The sequence below is a fragment of the Drosophila nasuta genome, chromosome 2L (assembly GCF_023558535.2).
Source record: "Drosophila nasuta strain 15112-1781.00 chromosome 2L, ASM2355853v1, whole genome shotgun sequence".
NCBI lineage: Eukaryota > Metazoa > Arthropoda > Insecta > Diptera > Drosophilidae > Drosophila > Drosophila nasuta.
In genome coordinates this window covers 541,102-563,107 of record NC_083455.1, presented here as the reverse complement: position 1 = coordinate 563,107, position 22,006 = coordinate 541,102, and the positions used below count along the sequence as shown (strand labels likewise).

The 22,006-nt window shown below is 35.8% G+C and overlaps 1 protein-coding gene across 4 annotated transcripts in view; it reads right to left on the bottom strand.

Annotated features, from left to right (window-relative positions):
- Positions 1 to 18,363: 18,363 nt before the first annotated feature.
- The window catches only part of LOC132793557 (hemicentin-2), a 76,433-nt gene continuing 72,790 nt past the window's right edge, over positions 18,364 to 22,006 (bottom strand). For 2 of the 4 annotated variants that reach the window (XM_060803533.1, XM_060803541.1), the window contains exon 20: positions 18,364 to 20,164. In XM_060803533.1, the coding sequence (XP_060659516.1) occupies positions 19,505 to 20,164 (660 nt within the window). In that variant the 3' untranslated portion in view covers positions 18,364 to 19,504. The remainder of the gene's footprint in view (positions 20,165 to 22,006) is intronic. The other 2 variants (XM_060803551.1, XM_060803558.1) reach the window with 2 other exon arrangements.

Below are 22,006 nucleotides of genomic sequence, written 5' to 3'. Positions count from 1 at the left end.
TAATGAAAGAGTTGTGTTGTCTACCAAATAAGTTTCTAACTGAGGTAAACTTAACTCAAGTTTGAAAATATTTTTTGAAGGAAACTACAAATTTGTTGGGAGTTTTCATAAATGATTACCGTATTTTCGTATACAACAATAAAGATGATGCAAAAAGATTCAAGTCAAGTTTTGAATTGCTTAATATTGGTTGGCGTCCATTGAGAACAGGGAACACTCGGAGAATCCCTTGGGCAACAATCATGAAGCAATCAATCACTCAAGTTGCCCACTGCCATGCAGCCCTAAGCACTAAGAGCAACGGCAATACGAGTATGTGACGACAGTCGGAGCTCGTTCACTTCTCTCTGTTGACACTTTGGTGTCACTTTAATTAGTGAGTGGAACGATGAACTTCAAATGAGTGTCGTGCTTGCTGTATGGACCTGGTCTAGTCTGCTGTGTAGCGCATCCATCATTGTGAAGACCTTCAATATATGAGTCACAATCGTTGCACAAATCACAGAATCACGGTAAGTGCTTCCAATCATACCATCAGTTATGACCGTGATTAATCATGGACAAACTGGGACAGTGAACAATGAATCAGTAGTGATCTGCGACTATGAAACGTTGGGGTAATTTCAGCGCTATTTGGATGGATGGAATCAAGAATTGAACAGATTATAATAAACACACACACATCTTATTTAATATTATTGAAAGATAAAGCCGTCCGTAAGTGAAATGTTATATGAATAACATGAAACATATGCTGGCTTTAAATAATTCTTTTGTGAGTCAAATATACCTCAGGACATGAAAGAATATTTAAATATTTTGAATTCAAATGAGTCTACTCTTACAATAGCAACCAAACGAAAACAGAAATCTATTATTTATCATTACCAGGTAGATGCTTTTTTCTTTAACCCTCATCTATGTTACTTTTTCGTTTGGTCAATTGATGATTTATTCAAGCAAAAGTCACGACTTTGATCTGGCTTTAAGACTTCTTTTGCGACGCTTCAATTAAACATGTTGAGCACGTCAAGTTTCAATGATAATCGTGCTGGGGGGTAAGGGGTGGTAAGTGCCTTGGCGAGGACGACAGTCACGTGCCGCAGATATTGAAAATTGAATCGCTGCCATTAATGTGCACAAATCTTGACTTTCAGTTAACGTCAATGCGATAATGGAAGCAGCGAATTCACCTGAAGGTCGAAGATGGAGACGCCGTGTCGTATCGCGCACCCTTCCCAGTTGCTTCAGTAATATAGAAGATGCGACATATGGCGGGCTGAATCTGCTTTGAATTTTTCAACATTTCCGCTTATTATTTTACGTGTCAGATTTGCGTGTCACGCAGCTTCCATGCATTGGGCATGCTGGCGTTAGATAGGCAAATATATGGGATAGGAGGGATTTTTAAGCGAAAAAATGGTGGGACCGAAGAAGGAAGAGACGAGAAAAGGGTAGCGACCAGAGAAGGGCTTAGTGACGCTCATGTTTATGCAAATTAAAATATGTGCATTCAAATGCTATAACATTTTAACAAAATTATTTGCATATTATGCCAATTACGATTGCTCTATGCTTGGCCAATTTATAATCAATTTCTATAACTGCATTTAAATGTATCTACTAAATGTAACTGACATAGTGTCAGATTTTACTATTTTCCATAAAATGACCATACATTTGTTTTGAATTGCCTCATTATCTCTTTCTATATAAATTCCTAGTCGACTCAGTATATGTATATACATATATAAGTATATAAAAAACAAAATATTATATAAAATATTGCACTTTCGTTATTTTAACTTATTGTAGATTATTTAAAGCTGTCAAATGCATATTCTTCTTCTTCAATGTCATGAAATTCTAAATTTTGGACACCGATACCTCTACAGCATTTATGTATAAAGATGACTAAAGGATTGTAAATTGATGTAAGTAGCTATACTTTTCAAATAAGCATATGTTATGAGACTCGCTTCAGATTTTAGTTAGTTATTTTCGGGTTATTTTCTATTAACGAATTGCCACATTACTTATGAAAAGTTATTATTCATGAGCAATAATATAGGTTTTGTTGAAATAAATGATTTCCAGTGACTGCTTAGATCCTCGTTTGTTGTTGCATTCGCCTCTAGTGTTACTCACATTACGCTCATGAGCCAAATATTTACATAAGACAAAGCAAGAAAGCACAATTCTACCATCTTACTCATACACTCGTTAGCCATTCCTCGTTGTTGTCTTTCGTACGTCAGCGTTGGCCAACGTTTTTATGACTGCAGTAACTTTGCACCATAAAATAGGATTTCCTACTGAGCCTATTCACAACTTTTCGCATTAGACTTAAGCGCAAAGCTCGCCGCCAGCTTCTATGTGTATATGATGTCTCCCGCGCCCTCTCCCTCTATCTTCAGTGTACGAGTATCTCCACCCGATCACCCGCGCGTCCTAAGGGGTCAACTCATGGCAATTGCAAAAACAGCAGCGCCAAGCGTTTTGCCTTCTAGCCCCTACCAAAAACATACACGCGGCAATAAAAAACCTATACACATGTGAAATGCTGGCGGGATTTATAGACGCTGTGAATCCACATCCAGGGCGATTCCCCTTCCACACACTTCGCGACTCTGGCTATGGCGATGTCGGCTTCTAACTAAACTTTTGTTTCCTTTTTTATTTCTTTATGCTTTTTGGTTTTTAGTCAGATAGTAGATAGCAAAGGGAGTCAACCACCAGCCGATTGTGGTCGTCATCTCTGCGGTTAACATATTTTTAAAAAATACATAAAAATAAATGGCGATGGATGCACTAAATAATTTCAACAATTGTAATGGAAATATGACACAAGGCCACAAGAAAAGAGGATTCTTTGTATTAAAAGTATCCTTTTTAAATAATCGACATTAAGAAACAGTGACAGCCTTTAAAAGGCATTTTCAGTTTTATATTTTATTATTATTATAATTATTATTATTATTATTATTATTATTATTATTATTATTATTATTATTATTATTATTATTATATTATTATTATTATTATTATTATTATTATTATTATTATTATTATTATTATTATTATTATTATTATTATTATTATTATTATTATTATTATTATTATTATTATTATTATTATTATTATTATTATTATTATTATTATTATTATTATTATTATTATTATTATTATTATTATTATTATTATTATTATTATTATTATTATTATCATTATATATATAAAGTTAACAATGAGTCTTACACAAAATTGTTATATTTTATTAAGCATTTCTTTGGACCGAATTGCAACGTATTTGTTAGGGCGTTGTGAGAATACCAACAAAATCATGAATAATAAATAAATTCGTTGGAATAAGTAAGGGAATAAAGAAAGAATTTTGGTCAGCAACTGAGCGAAGAATCTAAGTCTTTAATATGGACTACTCGCATAAGGCAGCCTGCCCTTTCCTATTACGAATATCCAAGAAGCAAATAAATCAGCTTCGATAATATCATCTTGTGCGTGTACCCATTGACAGGGCGTCCTTTTATAATAAAAATGTTTGGCCCATCCTTCTTAGTAGATTTGCCTGTCCAACCAATCCCAATAAATTGAAAAACAAAATCATTCAATTCAATGGCTTCAAATCAGGCGTAGGCCAGAGCCCTGTTCAAAGGATTGAGTCTGGAATATTAAAAGCGTATAAAGTATTTCGTACGTTTGAAATAAGACATCAAGAATTAGAAGCCAATAGTGAACTCAGTAAGAATAAAGTCATCAGAGCAATTATTTTTTGTATATACCGAATAAGTTTCTCTTTGAAGTGTGTATGACATTCGGAATCGATGTAGACCAAATTTTGCAGCAGATTTTAGCGTTTTCTTTGTTTTCTGTTTTTCAATAAATATAAATGCTAAAATTAATTTATTTATTTTAAGAATAATTATTTTACAATAGAATAATATATTGTTGTGAATATATATTTCATATAATATTTTATGTAAAGGACAAATTTATTTTATTAAATTTACAATGTGGTTTATGTTTATCCAACGAAAGCCAAAAGCAGAAGAAACCGAATTATTGGAATTTTCACAACATTTTTCTTCAATATTATTTTTATACTATTTATACCGTATTATATCTTTGTGCCTAAGGGAAATGTATGTAACAGGCAAAAAAGTCATCTCTGACCCCATAAAGTATTTATAATATTGATCAGGGCCAACAGCCGAGACAATATTCCCAGATGGACATGGCCGTCTGTATGAACACTTAGATCTCAGAGACTATAAGTAATTGACATAAATTTTTTCTTCGACAGCACTTGTTATGTTTGCACGTAGATCAAGTTTATTACCAAGCCGTATTCTGACCCGTAAATAGATTAAAATAGAAAAACAAGCATAATATTATAATTGGTACACACAATTATAAAATAAATAAATTATAAATATATATATATATATGTGTGCTCGACTGTGAGATACCCATTGCAAAACTTTGTGGTATTAATTTTAAAATATACAATTAAAATATAAGTATATATATATATATATATATACATATATATATATGTACATATATATATTTTAAAATTAATACCACAAAGTTTTGCAATGGGTATCTCACAGTCGAGCATACTCGGATGAAGCTTACTTGTTTATTAAGTAACTACAAACATCTACCAAAATACTTTTTTCATTATTATTTATTCATTCATATCTTAGTTAGGTACTTACTTTACAGTCTATTCTAATATACATATTATTACATAATTGAGATTAATGTATACATATAGTTTTTATATCATTTCATATGCTTAAACAATAATTAATGTACTAGTATAAGTTATTGTGAATTAACATGCCACGAATCCATAGTCAGGACAAACTAATCCTATCTTCTTTACGAAAATACCGAATATTCAGTCTGGTCACATAGAGTACAAAGGTCGCAAGCGTGAAATATACTAAGAAAATTTAATGACGACTAAATAAAACCTTTGTGTTGATCTAGATATGTAAGTGCTGTCACATTTGACCTTTATGTTCGTTAAGTTATATTGCTTTTAAGCCTGGTGAGACGCTGAGGTGTAAAGGTCGCAAAAATTGGTATTGTCGTCTTCAAAGTTTTCGTCAGACACGAGAAAACTTTGGCATAAAGTTAAGTAGCGAACAAATTTTTGGTTCCTGGAGCTGTTCAAAATGAACAAAAGAAACTAATTGACTGGGATTAACGCCTTGGGGTAAATCTTTAATTGGGGTAAATTTGGGTCTCAAGGTTAAGAAAAAATAGCCAGAGTTGGAATGCTACATTTAACTGCTTTCGCCTCTTAGAATATGTTTGGGCAATTGCCATTCAAGTGAGTGGAAACGAATTACAGTATTCTTAAGAAATTGTCTTTCTTTCTACATATATCGATAGTATATATCGTAATTTCGAGTTTTGCCATGTTTGTAATAGTTTAAAGACTCTTTTAATAAGACGATGACTCACAAAATGTAGAGGGTCTCTCATGGTCCATGTATTCGATATACAGTCTTACTTTATGTTTGGTATGTGGGGTTCTCTGCAAGCGCTGACAAAAATTTATTGTGTGTGAAAATGTGTTGACTTCACTCAAAAGTTCTCTTTGCGTCTGCTGTCAAGTTGGATTTATATCTGTGTTTTGCTCATTGTTTGGTCAAGTTATCGTGCGTGGCGTTTCATGTGCTCTTATCCCGCCACAAGCTTAATATCGCAAAGTGATTTTCGTATTTTCGCAGTTTTCCAGTCAGTCCTCGAGGACTCGTTAGGTGGTGAGTCCATAGATTTATGGCTGCCTTTGATGTATGCTTATCCCTTTTTGCTGACACTGCATTTCCAAGTTGTTCTTGCTTTCATTTTCATTTTTGTTTTCGTTTTTGGATTTCGGTTATCGGTTCCCGGTTCTCCTCGACTTATAAAAACACAGCGACTGCAACTTTCGTTTAACCCTCATCCTTCTATCAGACCTTTCACAAATCCTCATTCTTTCGCTTAGCTATAAACAAATGATTTCTTTGAAGAAGGACAGGCAAGCTTAAGCTTCAGCTGCAAAGCGTTCTGCCGCTATTAAAAATCACTTTGAGCACTGGGCCGTGGTTGGAAAAAAAGCACAACATGTCAGAAAAAATATGATAAATTGTAGTTTAATCTTGAGAATATTATGCAAATGTTTAAAAATTTAGGGAAACGGTCGCAGCTGGACTTTGTCTATTGCCTATATACAGTATATTTTAGTTACTCTTTTCTAATGACAACTATGTTTACATCCTATTTATTTTTAGTTGAGAAAGCCAGATACAAAATTTAAACAATTACGGATGTTAACATCGAAAATCTTCACTGTGGTGAGTGTCCCTGTTCAAAGAGTATGCCTCCATTAAAAAAGAAATTTTGTTTTCTTTTTGTACAAAAAATGTCAGTTGACATGCTGCAAAAGGGTAAACGTAGAATGGTCTTATTATTTTAACATTTCATTTATCATTTTTTTATTTGAATTGATGTAATCGTAATGAAATTTGAATTATTCTTAGTCGTTAGAACGAGGCACTACATAATTAACCCCATGCTTGAAGCCTTTTGTTTAATTTCCTACATAAGTCGCAACATATTTGATATTTTACATTTAAAGTAAGAAGCAAATAATGTGTCAATAAATTACGCCCTTCACGAGCACAAATAAGGAGAAACTCTGACCAAGGGGTCTGACGACAGCTCAGCAGCGCGCAAATCTAATTGTAAAGTTTGTAAACTGTTCCAAAAAGAAGCGCAGAAACCCCAAGATACAAGCCACCATGGCGTCATTATCAATGCGTTGGAACAAACTCCATACCCTATACCCAACCCCAAGCCATCAATACGACCCTGATGTCTCACACCAGGCTGGCTAAGTGGAACCGCACTTTCCTCCATAGCTATCCTGCCTTCCCTTCCATTTCACGTTTTCTTAACTCTCACTCACACGCCCACCTCCCTCCGGAAGTTTTGGCTTTTCCCATTCAGCGTCAGCTGGTCTGCTACGGAGCGTCTGGAGCTTTGTTCCGCGGACACTTTGCCTTAATTTTAAAGCCATCAATTTAATGGCATTTTGAGCTTTTAAAGTGTTGTTGTGTTTGTTTTTTACCAAATACCAGATATTTGATATAACAATTATATAAATAACTTATGCTTATTAATTTCAATTGTCAAACAAGAAAATGAAGAGAGCTGATAACAAGGCCGGCGGCTTAGGATCTACAAATAATAATAACGTTCTAAGAAACTCAAGCATTGGACCCTCTCGCAAATTATTGTATGTAGTATTACTGACAGTATTTCGTAAAATAAGCGCAACGAGACTGCGGACTCTTACGAGAATCAGGGCTACTCTCATATAATATAAAACAAAAAAAAAAAGATGTGAAAACAAAATTACTTCAATGTTTATTTGTAAAATTTAGATTATATATTTCATGGTAATTTCTATTATTTAAAGTGTTTCAATAACTATGGTATATAACTTAAATTTTATTTGCCAGCCCTGGCATGAAAGTCAATCATTGGAGGGTGTTTTTAGTGGCATACTAAAAATGCGCCACACAACAAATCCCAAAATCCCCGCTAGCAAATTTATTTTAATTCACTTTTGGACATCGCGTTGTTGTTTTCTTTTTCTGTCTTGCCTTTGACATTGCCAATTTCCTTGGCACTCTAGCAATGGCTAAGTCCTGCTCCGGCTGCTGTTGCTGTGGCCCACGTCATGGCTGACACTTGGCGACATTGAAATGAGCACTTAAGGCAAATACGCCAAGGGGCTAAGGCAAAAACCAACGACAACAGCAAAAGCAAAAGCAAAAGCGAACAGCAAACAGAAGTCGCTGTATTATCAAATGTATTTTTATGCTCTTTTGATTTTTATGACCCTGCCAGCAACACCAACAATGACAACAAGGGGAATAACAACTCTCTGGGCAGTTGATAAGTGAGCTGGGAAATAGGAAAACCCCTGCTCTTCAGGGTCTGGGTCTGGGCATGGGCATGGGTCTGGGTCGTCATACCCCCTGACATGCCAAATAGTAGTGCTCGTACAGCTACTTAAAATTAAACAAATTACACCAGAACAGAAACATTTTCGTTGAGGAAAAACTGTCGTCGAATTGTCCACAGAGCTGTCAAGCTCGTCGTCGAGGATATTATTGTCTGTGCTCCCTCTAACGCGTGCTCGAATTAAATGTGCCGTGAAATAAATCCAACAAGAACCCACACTCAAAACTGAGGAGGCTTTGCAAAATGGCCTTCAGCGAATGTGAACCAGTTTCCACATCCATAGTGTTATGTCTGCCGAGTGTGCATTGAGTATTGTGTGTCTCAGAATTAATAGAGCCAGACAATCAAGAATCACTCTTAAGGAATTTGCCAACACACAGTAAAATACCAAGATAACTTCTTAGCGCACACAAACTGGAATTTATAAATTTCCAATTCTGATAAGAACATTATTAGTAAAATTACAAGTTCATGATTATGAAATTTCAGCATTATGCACCGTGACTTCATAGAATAATTGGACAGCCCTTCTCTCAAGTTTTAGTACCCTACAACTATATTCATAATCTTTGGACATGCAATTATACTTTAATGACTTATCTAAAGGGTAGCGGGTAAACAGTAAAGGGTGAGATCTGTAGTAATGAGCTGTGCTTTAATTCGATGGAACACTGTATGTTCTCTTACGATCTGATCACGCATTAATTGTTTTTCTTTTCCTAGTCTTCGACATGATTTAAAACAGTCTTTTGAATGTTAAAACTTACTCTAACTCTTTAGGGCCGCATTTGAAATTGATATTTTTCAGCGCAAGAAGGAATTTTCGAAGTTGAATCGTTTACCAAATCAACACATAATTAGTCAGCTGAAAGCGAAATAATAAAAACCCAAAGCGAATTGAGCCAGGCAATGACTACAAGACGAATAAGTGACTACAACATAGGCTTAGGCAATCTTGACAATGCCACAAGATTTACTTAATACAATTTTCTGTTGGCATTGCTAATTTATGGGGGCTGCCCATTGGCTAAGAGCTTTGATAAGGAGTGGGAAGGGAGGAAAATGGATGGAACTCTCGACCACTTAATGCCGCAGCAATGTAATAAAAATCCAAGTAAATGGTCAAACAGAAGGACGAAGCGAACGCAGGGGACAGTAGGGGGTGCCTTATAAATGTGCCGTTAAATATTTAGTTGATTTAATTATGTGCTCGAAGTCCTCGCTCCTTATGTAGGGTGGAAATGGCCATTAAATCAACCCAAAGTTCACAAAATACGCACATTCATGGGGCATTGTTTGTTTTTGCTTTGCCGTTGCTAGACGTTTTATATATTGCAACTACTACTAACATATGCCTTATGTCATATGGCATAAGAGGCGAGGAAGATAGCAGCAGTTGATGATGATGATGATGATTTTGTCGTGTGGTCCTTTTTTGTAAATTAATTAAACAAATAAAATAATATGTCAGCAGCAACAGCAAGAGACAATAAATACTAATTTGCCTGTTTCAACACAAATGTCATCTTTGAGAAAGTTAAGTAAGGCAGGGACAGAAAGGCGAATAGTCAAATACGGCAAGATAAAGAACCATAGAGACAAATGGAAAGGCTCGAATGTGTGGCTGATATTGATTCTTGTCTTTATTTCGTTGCCTGGCTACTCTGACAGTCTGCCTTTCTTGTGGTTTTGATAGTTATTGCCTCGGCAACCTGATAATGTTCAATGTGAATTCAATTCAATTTAAGACTTTGTCTTTGTCATTGTTTAGAAATCGTTTACGTGTCGGAAAGTTGTTGTTACCTCATCAACACAGAATATTTATTTTACATTTTCTACATTTGATGATGTATTTTGACATTCCGCAAAGATTTTTAATATAATTTCATTTTTGAAGCACAAATCAAAATATGCAATATACAATTACAATTATACCCGCTACCCATAGGGTATTATAACTTTTTATTTTACATTTTCTACATTTGATGATGTATTTTGACATTCCGCAAAGATTTTTAATATAATTTCATTTTTGAAGCACAAATCAAAATATGCAATATACAATTACAATTTTACCCACTACCCATAGGGTATTATAACTTTGTGCCGGAAGGAAACATGTAGAAGGAGGCATCTCCGACCCTATAAAGTATATATATTCTTGATCAGCGTCAACAGCCGTCTTGATCAGAGTCTAGCCATGTTTGTCTGTCCGTATGAAACATTGGATCTCAGAGTCTATAAGAGATAGAGCTTAATTTTCTTCGACAGCATTTGTTATGTTTGCACGCAGATCTTGTTTGTTTCATATTTTTGCAACACTCACTTCTGCCCCCGCAAATCAATAAAAATCAAATAACAAGCGTAATTTTAAAGCTAGAGCTGCGAATTTTGGTGTATACAATAATAACAATAGTATTTATGATTTCTAAAAATTTAGTTAGCCATCAGATAAAAATTGTGGAAGTTATAAGAGAAATACTTTTGTATGGGCAAAAACGCCTACTTGCTAGGGTTCTTAGTTCCTTTGGATGACAATCTGGTATATTTTGATTGTGGTACTATACCGATATAGCAAATATAATATTTGGTATACTTTTAATATTTTTGTAGTATTTTCGGTATATTTTGAAAATAATATCGCAATATTTTGCTTTTGTTCAAAATGGGTAGCGGGTATCTCACAGCTTTCTATTATAAGTGTAAATTGAAAATATGTTATGTTTGTGTATCGCGAAGAGTAATAATTTTGTTAACAAGTGACATAATAGGTTAAATGCGCAATTAACTTAAACCTAATAATTCAATAAATATACCAAAGGCTATATTTGGTACTACATTCAAAATATTTCATAGAGTACCAGATTGACGGCTAAAGCAGCTGAGGACCTCTTACTGTTGGTCCTTTTTGCAATACAACATTATTTCTTAAATAACTTATACAATCTACTTCGGCAGGAATCATAACTAATGTAGTTACAAGAATTATTGTAAGGTAAAAATCACGACTCTGGCTACAAAGTTGTACTACTATTCTTTTTCGATTTGCGGGAGCGGAAGTGGAAGTGGCAACAATTTAAAAAAAAACTACATAACAAGTGCTGTTAGATCAGAAAGACGAACGTGGCTATATCGTCTCCACGGGATCGAGTATAACAAGCAAAAGAGCTCTGCACAAGACTGCACTGCATCGCAGTAATTTAATCGAATTCCCATCAGTGAAGTGAATAATAGAAGGAGCAATGAATACATCCTATAGAGCTGTCGATCCATAGTTGTTAATGGTGATCTGATTACTTCAAGCATTCCTGCAAAATAATCAAACATATTTGAATATTTTTATTTAAATTATAAATGAAGAAAGGATTAAAATATACATTTCACTATATTAATTTAAGCCTAGTATCAATACTAGCACACTAATACTAAGACACCAGTCGCCGACACACACACACCTTTTACTCACGCATTGAGGGTAGTGGCAAGGCCGTCACTTTGCGATATTGGGCAAATGTGAAGCGCTTCAATGGCGCAATGAACGACGAACCGTCACTACGCAGACAAGAGCGAGGACGAAAGCGAGAGGAAAAGAGAAAAGAGTGGGAGTGAGAGTGAGAGAGTCGTGGATATGTTTTGGTGTGTGCCGTCGTGTTGGTGGGTAAAAGTTATGGTTGGTAATATCAACACTAAAAGTGTTTATGATATGAAAAATGTTGACAACAACTGCTGGGTGGAAAATGCTGAGCATCAGAAAGAGACAGTCGATGTTACAAACATTCACCCACACACACACACACACACAAACAGGCACCCACACATACAGTGACGTGTATTATTGCGCTCGGCGTTTGCTTTTGTAGTAGTTTTTATCGTTGTTGCTGACTTTGATGAAAAATATGATTATGTCCTTTATGCGAATGCCTTGCAGTAAAAATAATAATAACACACACCACGCACTCCCATACACATGCTGATATAGATATGTATACATACATACATACATACATACGTACACACACATTTGTATATAGTATACGAGTAGTTACATACGACTGCCTCGTTGGCTGCCATATCTAAGCGAGCTTTATTTTTGGCAACGTTTTTCATGACTTTGTTCTTGACTTTATTGGTTGCTCGTCTTCCTTTTCCTCGACTGACGCCAAAAAAAACTTTTGGTTATTTCGTCTTGTTGTTAGTGTCGATGTTGCACTGTTCTCGTCCTCTTCTCTTCTCTTCTGTTCAGTTCTGTTCTGTTCAGTTGCTCAAAAGCTGAAAAGGAGTAGTGATGGGTGGAAATCCAGAACTACGCTACTGTCATATGTTTGCTTTATTATCGCTCATTCCCCAACCCATAACCCTAACTCTAACGCGAACACTAACCATAACAATAACAGCAATAAGTGCACCCAAGAAGTTGACCATAAAGTGACAATGTTGCCAACTTCCCCCAAAGGCAGATTGACACCGCCGTAGCCACATAAACCAGAATGTCGAATTGAAAACGCTGTCTGTCTGTAAAAGACTGGAATATTCTCAGACGCTTTACTTCACTTGTCAATGTGCTTTTCGACTTTTGATAATTGTTTGTCTATTTATTAATACAGATACGAATGTGCAAAAGTGAGTAACAAGTTCAAATTATTTCGACTTTTTTAGATGAGGAATTCTAATATTTTATTTTTCTTAAATTGTGAAACATTTAAATTGACTTGACAGAACAAAAATGTTAACGGTAACGTTAACCCTTAATTTTTCTTCTTCTTTAAGATAACAAATAAAAGCATTGTGACATTTTTTTATACATTTAAAAATAAGTCTATCTAATAAAAATTTAAAACTGTATTCAGATTGTTGGAGGGGAAGGAACAGGATTCTATATTGTCTATGAAAAAGAATAAACAAATTTTGAGTCCGATGGTTTCAACAATTAATATTTGGGTTTAAACCAGTTTGCTGTCCTCTCTGCTTTGTACTTTTTAGCTTGAGTATGTATGTATGTATATATTTTACTTAAAGATGGAAAAAAGAAATAATTTGCAAACGTATACGTAGGGTCCTGTCCGTTTCTACTGCTCACAATTTTATGTGAGTGCTTCCCATTGTGAATTTCGGTTTTAGAGAGATAATTACAAAAAATGTTTTTCGCGTCCCGACAGGGAACAACAGGGAACTTTTGTGTGGGGTTGCGATTTGGGTATGTTACTTTTTCTTTTCCGCAGAACGCTGCTTAGTTTTTATGCACTGCGCGTGTGCTTCGTGTTAAATTTGTTGCTTAATTTGAAAAGGCAACCCACGTAGATTAGACATTAAAAAGAAACAGATACCGCAGACAAGCAAAGCGAGAGTACTTAAGGTTTGTTGCTTGAACAAGTGGTTAGCGTAGGCACTGGGAAAAGGAAAAAGGGAAAAGGAAGCGTTTACATTGAGCGAAAGACTCTCAGCTAGCAATGTCTTTGCCTCAAGAAATGTTTATAGAACATTTTCAATTTGCTATGCAAATAGATGGAAAGGAAAGCTTTTCAGATGATGCACATATGTATGTATGTATGTTGTTCCCCCCGTCAGCGATTTACCCTTCCACAGTATCCATTACCTCTGGCCAACTGCAGTTCAGTTTCAGTTTCAGTTTGTGTTCGTTTTCGGTCACTTCGCTTTACATTTCGCTGCAGACTAAAACCGTAACTCAACTGCCATCCAAGCATCGCAGCAATGCTACATCCTAGCACCCCTGTATGCCAGCTTCAGCTCCAGCACCCCGATTGATTGCGCCCTTATGCTGTCCATACCTTTGATGGCTTGCCAAACAGTTGGAATATGATTTTTGCAATTTTCGCATGAACTCAACCAAAAAATTAAACTTGACTACTCTGCAAAATTGTAAAGTTTTTAATACGTTTGGGGGCCTTCCCCTGATGTCGGGCTTGTATGTTTGTGTGTGTGAATATTAGGAGTGCAGCGGCACTCGGGAGGCTCAGGGATGTGGCGAATAGTCTTGGGGATGTGGCAGTTGCCTCTGTCATGCTTGTCAATCTCTGCGCCAGTCAATGAGTAAAAAGTTTGCGATTTATTCTCTCAATCTGTTTCTCTCTGTCTCTCTCCCTGTGTCACTTACTTTTATATTGTTTGAAAGGCTTTCTCTTTCTCTCACTCTCTCTCCCAGAATCGCGCTTCACCATCGCGCTTTCACATTTCATATTTTTTTTATAACGACATTTTAATTAACACACGCATTTTACATTTGTTGATGTTGACGATGTAGCGTATTGCATAATTTTTGTATTCTTCTCCTACGTTGCTCTCTTTCACTCTCTCCCTCTCTTTCTCTGTCACTCAACAGGTTTTAATAACTAGATCCTAACTCAGAAATTAATTTAAATTGCTTCCCGTTTTGGTTGTTGATACTTTGATAAACAAAGTAGTAGGAGGGAAGTATGTTTGTTTTATCTAAAGGTTGAATCACTTTTACTAGATTTATTTATGTATTTACCTTATAATAGATCATCCCTCATCATCTAAATGTACGTAGCAGATGTCATGCATAAATGTTAATTAGCCTTTTCGTTCCCATCCTAAGCGAATTATTTTAGAATTGCGAAAAATGGGTATTTTTGCAGAGATTTGCGTATTTTACAGCTGGGAAATAATTGACATTTTAAATTATTTATAAAATTAACAAGTCAGTAAGCTATATTCGAGTGAACTTGACTGTGGGATACTCTTTTTCTTTCAATAAATTAAAAACAGTGGGAAATCGGTATTTTCGTTAAAATATTCCAAATGAATATGTATATAAAAAAAAACATTTTAAGCTTGTCCATCTCTTAAAATCTCAGAATTTTTCCGTTTGCGAATCTGTTCGCAATCACATTTTGAGGAATTACAACGACTAAAGTTATTAATGTATGTAAACTTACGCTTGTTACTTGCTTTTATTCCCGCTAACCATAGAACGTCAAGATAATTGTGCCGGAAGGAAATGGTCGTAACCGGCAAAAAGACCCCATCAACTAACTCTATTATTAATAATCGTTAAAAACCTAGTCTAATCTATCGATTGACTGCACTTGTTATTGTTGCGCCCAAATCAAATTTGTTGTAGATTTTTGCCACTCGCACTTCAAACCCTATCAAATTGAAAAAATCCAATAAATAAGCAATAGTCGAAACAAAAAAAATAAATAAATAAAGCGTAGTTTTTAAGAAATAATTTTTGTATGCTTATACAGTCGGGGTCTTATCGAGTACCTAACGACAACAAGTCGTGTATGCTCGACTGTTGTTTTTGATTTTTATGTGCACTAGTCAATTGTTAATCAATATTACGTAGGCATTGACATTTTGTATTGATAACAAACAATTTAATTAAAAACTTGAGGAGTTGAGACGATGGAATTGAGTGCCATTATTCTATCATTAATTGTCCAAGCAAGTTTACTCAAATTCTTAAAAAAGCAATGTTAATATTAGCTTAGAAGTTTGCGTTTCTACGTGTACGTGTCATCTGGGCTGCTAATGAACATCGATTTGATCAGAGGCAAAACAGCTGCACCCAGTAATCGAAATCAGAATTTAAATTGACTCATTAAAATATACAAAAAGCGGGTCGCGCGACAATTAGACAAAAGCATCAGAATGTCACCCCATCACGAAAACGAACCACACTCTGTGACCTGCTCCCGAACCATCGAGCTCCCCTTCCAATGCCCACAATGTTATTCCGTCACGTTGCCCTCAAAGATCCCGAGTACCCAACACTGGGTCATTAGTTAATTTGCCAAACGGCGTTTGTTGGTCTCTACCCTAGCCAAAGAGCTTTTTTTGCTCTTATAATAAGAATGTTATCTGAGATAGAAATTTAAGTCAATCTCAGCATTATCCTTATCTACGATACGACCTGAATTATAACGACAAATTGTGGGAAACATAGTATTAGAACAGAATGGCAAAGCGGTCGCATAACGCATCGCTTCAATGCACATGCGATACGAAAAGTTCAATGCAAGACCCACTTAAATTTATTGTGAAACATGGACACGCTACCAATGATAATTTACTCCAATTCAATTGTCATTTGATAAGATTGCTAGAATTCCAAGAGCAAGAAAAAGTCGGCTAATTGGTAGTCTCGTAGGTTCTTTTGCCCAGTGCTCTCTTCAAGGTCGTTCTCAATCTTATTCGGCCTTCCTAGTCCGTCTGCAACTTCGTCGCCTTAGTCAACGTTTGTTAATTTATGTCCGCATACACATAGTTCTTTCGCTCGCCGGGTTGGTCTCATTGAGTTTGGGTGCGTGCAGAGCCGCAATCTGCCCGGGACTATTAGATTTTATTGAGCCGCTGATTTACACGCCGCGCTTCAATTCAATTTAGGGTCGAGGCAACCCTCGTTGGTCAGAAGGTGGCAAAGGGGATTCGTGGCGCTAATCACATCTAACAAAACTTTATGTCGGTCCGGGATAGAAATGGGAATTTAATTTTCACACGCCGACATTTGGGTAAATCGATACGAGAAAACGGCTAAAATGGATATTCCATATGAACCACCTAACAACAAAAAAATTGGTATATAACTAGTCGACTATTATGTATATTTAAGCTCCAGTTGTAATTGCAAACAAGAATAACATTACTAAATATAGTAATATATCCCTGAGCTATTGCGAAAATCGTGCAGTCTTCATTACTTTTTCATAGTTATTAAACCCTATGAACAAATTGGTACCGGGTGTAACCACAACCATAGCCATAAAACATAAATCACCCTCATAATTTCGTTAAAATTTCTATTAAAGATTTTTCTTTAAATTTCCCATCCATTCTCTATGAATCCCTCAATGTTACGTGCTCTGTGGTATGTTAGATGATCACATTCATTTTATTTACATTTATTGACCGCAGCGGCAGTAGGAATTGTCTGTGTATGTGGATTCTAGTCGACTCATGTTTCACGGTTTTAACGAGTAACTTCGTGATTGGGGGTACAATTCGGGTTCAAATTTGCTGCATGTGAGAATAGTTTTCCATTTTGCACTAGCGTTGGCAATGCCGTAAACACTCTAACAGAACTTCATAAAGTCGCTACGGAAGTAGATGGAAGTTCCTTTATGTATGTGCCCTAAGAAGTACACTGTAGATTCCCAATCGAGATGTGTAATATATCGACAAATTCACCGAGAAATAAGATCTAGAGGTCAAATAATTTCTGGTAAGACTGACTTGTAGATTAACGCAATATTATTTAATATAATATAATAATTTAGTAATAAAAAAGATATTGCCGAATAAATTGCTTTTCCAATTGACGCCCGTTGTAACTATTTGTGTATACAATCGAATATTTACACAAATATGGAAGGAGATTGATTGATTTATTCAAATCAATTGGTTCTTGGTTCATCTGAAATCTGATTTCGATATAATTATAGTTCGATGTCGGCCAATGATTGCTGAGCTTGATCTATAATTATTGACCAATTGAATATGACAAACAAATTAAAATGTAAGGATAATTATATTGTAGGTCAGCCCAGACGAACGCAATTCAAATTACATTACGTCACACGTTAGCATAGTGTCGCTTTTCAGTAATATGTCATTGGGGTCAATCTTGGAATGAGAATGGATTTCACATGGGTGCGTCCCAAAAGAATAATGTACACAAGAGTCCGCAGCTGTCAGCGCGGTTTCCAATTATTCGAATCCCAAATACCCCAAAAGTTGTCTGCACAACTTTTTTTGCATATCAATGCCACAAATCAAAGGCGAATTTCACTTTTCCTGTCAATTTCGCTTAGTTGAGAGTTTGATGTGGTTGACCATTGGGTGGTCGGCCGAATATTCATCTCCTAGTTCCTCATTCCTGCCCGTCCTGTACATGCAACCTCAACCCAGTCGAAATATCTCGCATCTCTTGTATAAATTTGATTTGCTAATGAGCCGAGTCAAGACCATATGAAATTTAAAGTACTTTTTTCTACATCTCTTGTGGTTTTATCAGTGGGTGTTTGCGAACTGTGGCTTGTGTGTGTCAACCACAGACTTGGGTCAGCATTTAAGCAGAGGTTCTTCTAATTGCCACCACCGGGTTTTTGGGGGTGTGAAAAATATTTATTTGATCAAGATAAATGGCTGGAAATGTGAAAAGTCGAAAGTTTTAATTGCCCAGAGATTCATTTTGCCAGCTGAATATTTGAAAAGTGAAGAAAGTTATATATATATGAATGTATGTATGTAGGTATTGTATGTATGGGACCAAATAAAGTTGCAATAGAATTACTGGTGAGTGTTCAAGTGTGTCATTATTTGAGTAAAAGAACACCTTTTTGTTTTATGCTTGCAATCATTTTTATTTTATATGATTTTACTTTTACTTTTATTTTTTGTATTCTTATTTTTTGTCACATTCTCAATGACTTAGTTTTTTTTTTGTTTTGTTTTTATTTTCTTTCTATTGTTGTTTACTCATCGATCATTAAAGTCTAAAATATTTTAAGCTAATCTAAACTCTGACAGTAGGTTGTCCTTAAACGTATTGTACTCTCTAACAAATTGCATACACTCTAGTTTTAAATCTTAACTTTTGCTACGCAGGACTTTACGAATTGTCTCGAGGAGTCACATAGAACTCGGATCCATTCAATATACTTATTTTGTGTATGGCTAAAGTCTTAAACAAGGTAGATTTTTTTTACACAATTTAATATCTACAATACATAATAAGTTTAGTATATACAATTTATTTTCTTATTATTTTCTTGTCGTTCGGGAACATTTTCAATACAAATAATTTCGCTACTAATTTTAAGAGTCTTTTTGAAGTTGCCTTATGTTAATACTAGTATTAATATGCTTATTCATGTATTATACATTGGTATCTGATTCACTCTCATTGAATTTACCTCGCATTTCAATCTTAACTTCCATGCAAATCTGATAAGATCGAAAAAGAAAGTATGTTAATTGGAAATATAGAGGAACTCTTCAAAGATTAAAATGCAATATTAAAAAAGGTTCGAATACAAAATGTTGGATGGAAGCTTAACGATGCAAAAGAATTGCAACAATTATTTTCAATTATTTTCAGTTGATTTGAATATGTATCTGCGATATGGTCGATAGCAGGATATGTGGTTCGATCGATCCAGCTGTTTCACCGGAGTATTGCTCAAATTTGTTTGATAAATTTGTGCTGATATGTGATGGTATTTTTTGGATACTCAATAGATATGCAACTAGGATCCGTATGCTATAGATGATCCAAAACAGAAAGTGGAATTAAACATCAACATAAATAACTTATGGGAATTTTGCTCATCTCTAATCGATATACATATTTATATAGAAGTACGTACAAGTACAACAATAGTTCTACATATACAAATGTATATATAATAGCTATTCATGGACTATCTAATGTGTGTGTAGTGTAAATGGATCTATGTTTAATACTTAACTCCATTTAAACGCAACTTTCGGGCACACGTTGAGTCATGAGACAATCCTTGATGGCATTAATGTTGATATTGTCGTCCAAGTCCTGCGACGAGTTGCAAGAGGTGGTTGTCGTCGAAGTCACCCCAACGCCCATCACACTACCCATGCTGCCCAGCAGAAGACTCGAGCCAGAGCCGGGTGTCTGATGGTGTTGCTGCTGTTGCTGTTGCTGTTGGTGTTGCTGGTGATGATGATGATGATGATGCCGATTCAAGGTTGCGGTGTGACCCACACCGGATCCAGCTGCCTGTTGCAGCGGATGATGCAGCCGACTACTTCCATAGGCATTCAATATGTAGCCTCCACCGCTGCCCAGACCCGGCGGAAGAGTGCCAACACCGCTGCTGTGCGCTGGCTGCAGATGCGCCGCGAGGGTCGCTGTTGATGACAGCGATGTGGGAGATCCGATGATGGCTCCGCCTATTGCCAAGGACAGAGGCTTCCCCCCACCTCCCAGGCTGCCCATAATGCTGCTGCTAGGCGAGATGACAGTGCTGCTGCAGCCGCCACCTGCCGCCGCAACAGCAGCCAACAGCTGGGCTCTCTGCGCGTTTATCTGATTGTAGGTGACCGGCGGATTCGCTGGATCACTGGACAACGTGGTAGTCATTGTCATGGCCGGCGCCTGCAATGAGATAAACAGTGGTCTAAATTAAAGCATAATGTGGCGATACGACTTCAACGATGTACGACGCAAACAACATTTTAATTCTTTATCCGAATTGTTCATTGCAGTACTAAATCGGCATCTGCATATAGCGAATTATTCTTTCGGTCCTGCGGTCGGATTTTTTGAGTAACGGAATTTAAATAAGTGAGAGAGCAATTAAATAAAAACAAAACAGTCCGGTATTATCCTAAAAAAATATACCAAATAATATACTGCAAAATACTGAAATATACCGAAATACCAGATTGTCAGCCAAAGCACATAAGACCCGATTAAACTAGGTGCAATTTTCCATACAGAAGCATATCTCGAAAACCTTTCACAATTCTTATCGGATCACATCAGGATGAATACTATAGATATTCTTGTCTATATTTTGTTGATTTGCGGGGAGTGGGAGGGGCAAAAATTTGAAACAAACTTGCTCTGCGTTGCAAACATTACAAATGCTGTGGAAACAAAATGTCATCTCCCTCTCTCTCTCTCTTACTTTTGAGATCTAGGTGTTCATACAGACGAATGGACGGACGTGGCTATATCTGCTGATCAAGAATATATGTTACATACATTATCTGACGACGCCAATACCCTACGATTAGCAGTTAGATCTAATTTTTATATTCAACATAATTAATACAGCGATCAAATCTTTGTATCCGCAGCCACAAATAACATATATGCAGGTGAATACTTTTTAGATAATTAGCTTTTACTTTTCAATGAAGGAATTATAAAAGTCGTATTAAATCTGAGAACTTCATTCCCATGCCACGGTAACCGCAAAATTGTAGTGCATGCTGAGTCTTCACGCTTCACTATCAAAGAATTTTTTTTGCGCTATCGAAACGAAAATGTAATTGAATCTCTGGGTGCAATTCGAATTATAGTATCGAACTGCAGAATGGCGAAATGGTGTTGTTGTTTTTTGAATTGCAGATTCCCTGTGCTTGTGTTATGTTTGCCAATATTTAAAATTATTTAATTAACGAATTGTGTTATGCTCGGCATAGACCAACCCAACCTCGGACTACGCGGACTTCTGCCGGATGGTAATTGAAATTTAATTGAAATCTGCGCAGCAATCCTCATTTATAGAACGTATAGAATTCCATTTTCATCAAATAGTGATGCAGGCAAATGGCAAATCTCCATAAAATATATATGTACAAATGTTTTGGAGCTAGAGTTTTCATCTAACAGACAACTGTGAACATATACATACTACACGTGTATAAAAACCTATTAAGGTAATAAATTATAATAAGGATATGAAAACTCTAATCATTACAGTTTGGGTAAATTGACAAAGTCCTGCCTGCCTGGCAATACCGATAAACTTGTGAATACGTAAATGAGATATAACTGAAATTTGATGAATTTAAAACATCAAAGGAAACATCAAAATTATTAACAATTTTGGAAGTTTTAGTTAGTGCGTTCTGGATTAGTACAGCTGTATTCATTAAAAGTGCAGAACAATCATTCTAAACACACCAGCAAATTGGCCAGGAAGTGGTTTAGTCAAGAAAACATAAATTTAATGCCATGACTAGCACTATTCATAGATTTAAATCTAATTCAGAACTTATGGTGGGAAATCAAGCGTTATGTTGCCAAGAACTCCCCGGAAGAGGGCAACAATTTAAAACAAACTTGATTAGAGTGCGAACATGACAAGAGCTGTCACTATGTTTTATAGTCTCTGAGATCTAGGTGTTCACAGGGACGGACGGATAAGCAGACAGACAGACAGACTTGGCAATATCGTCAATAATATTATATAATATATAAAGGGTC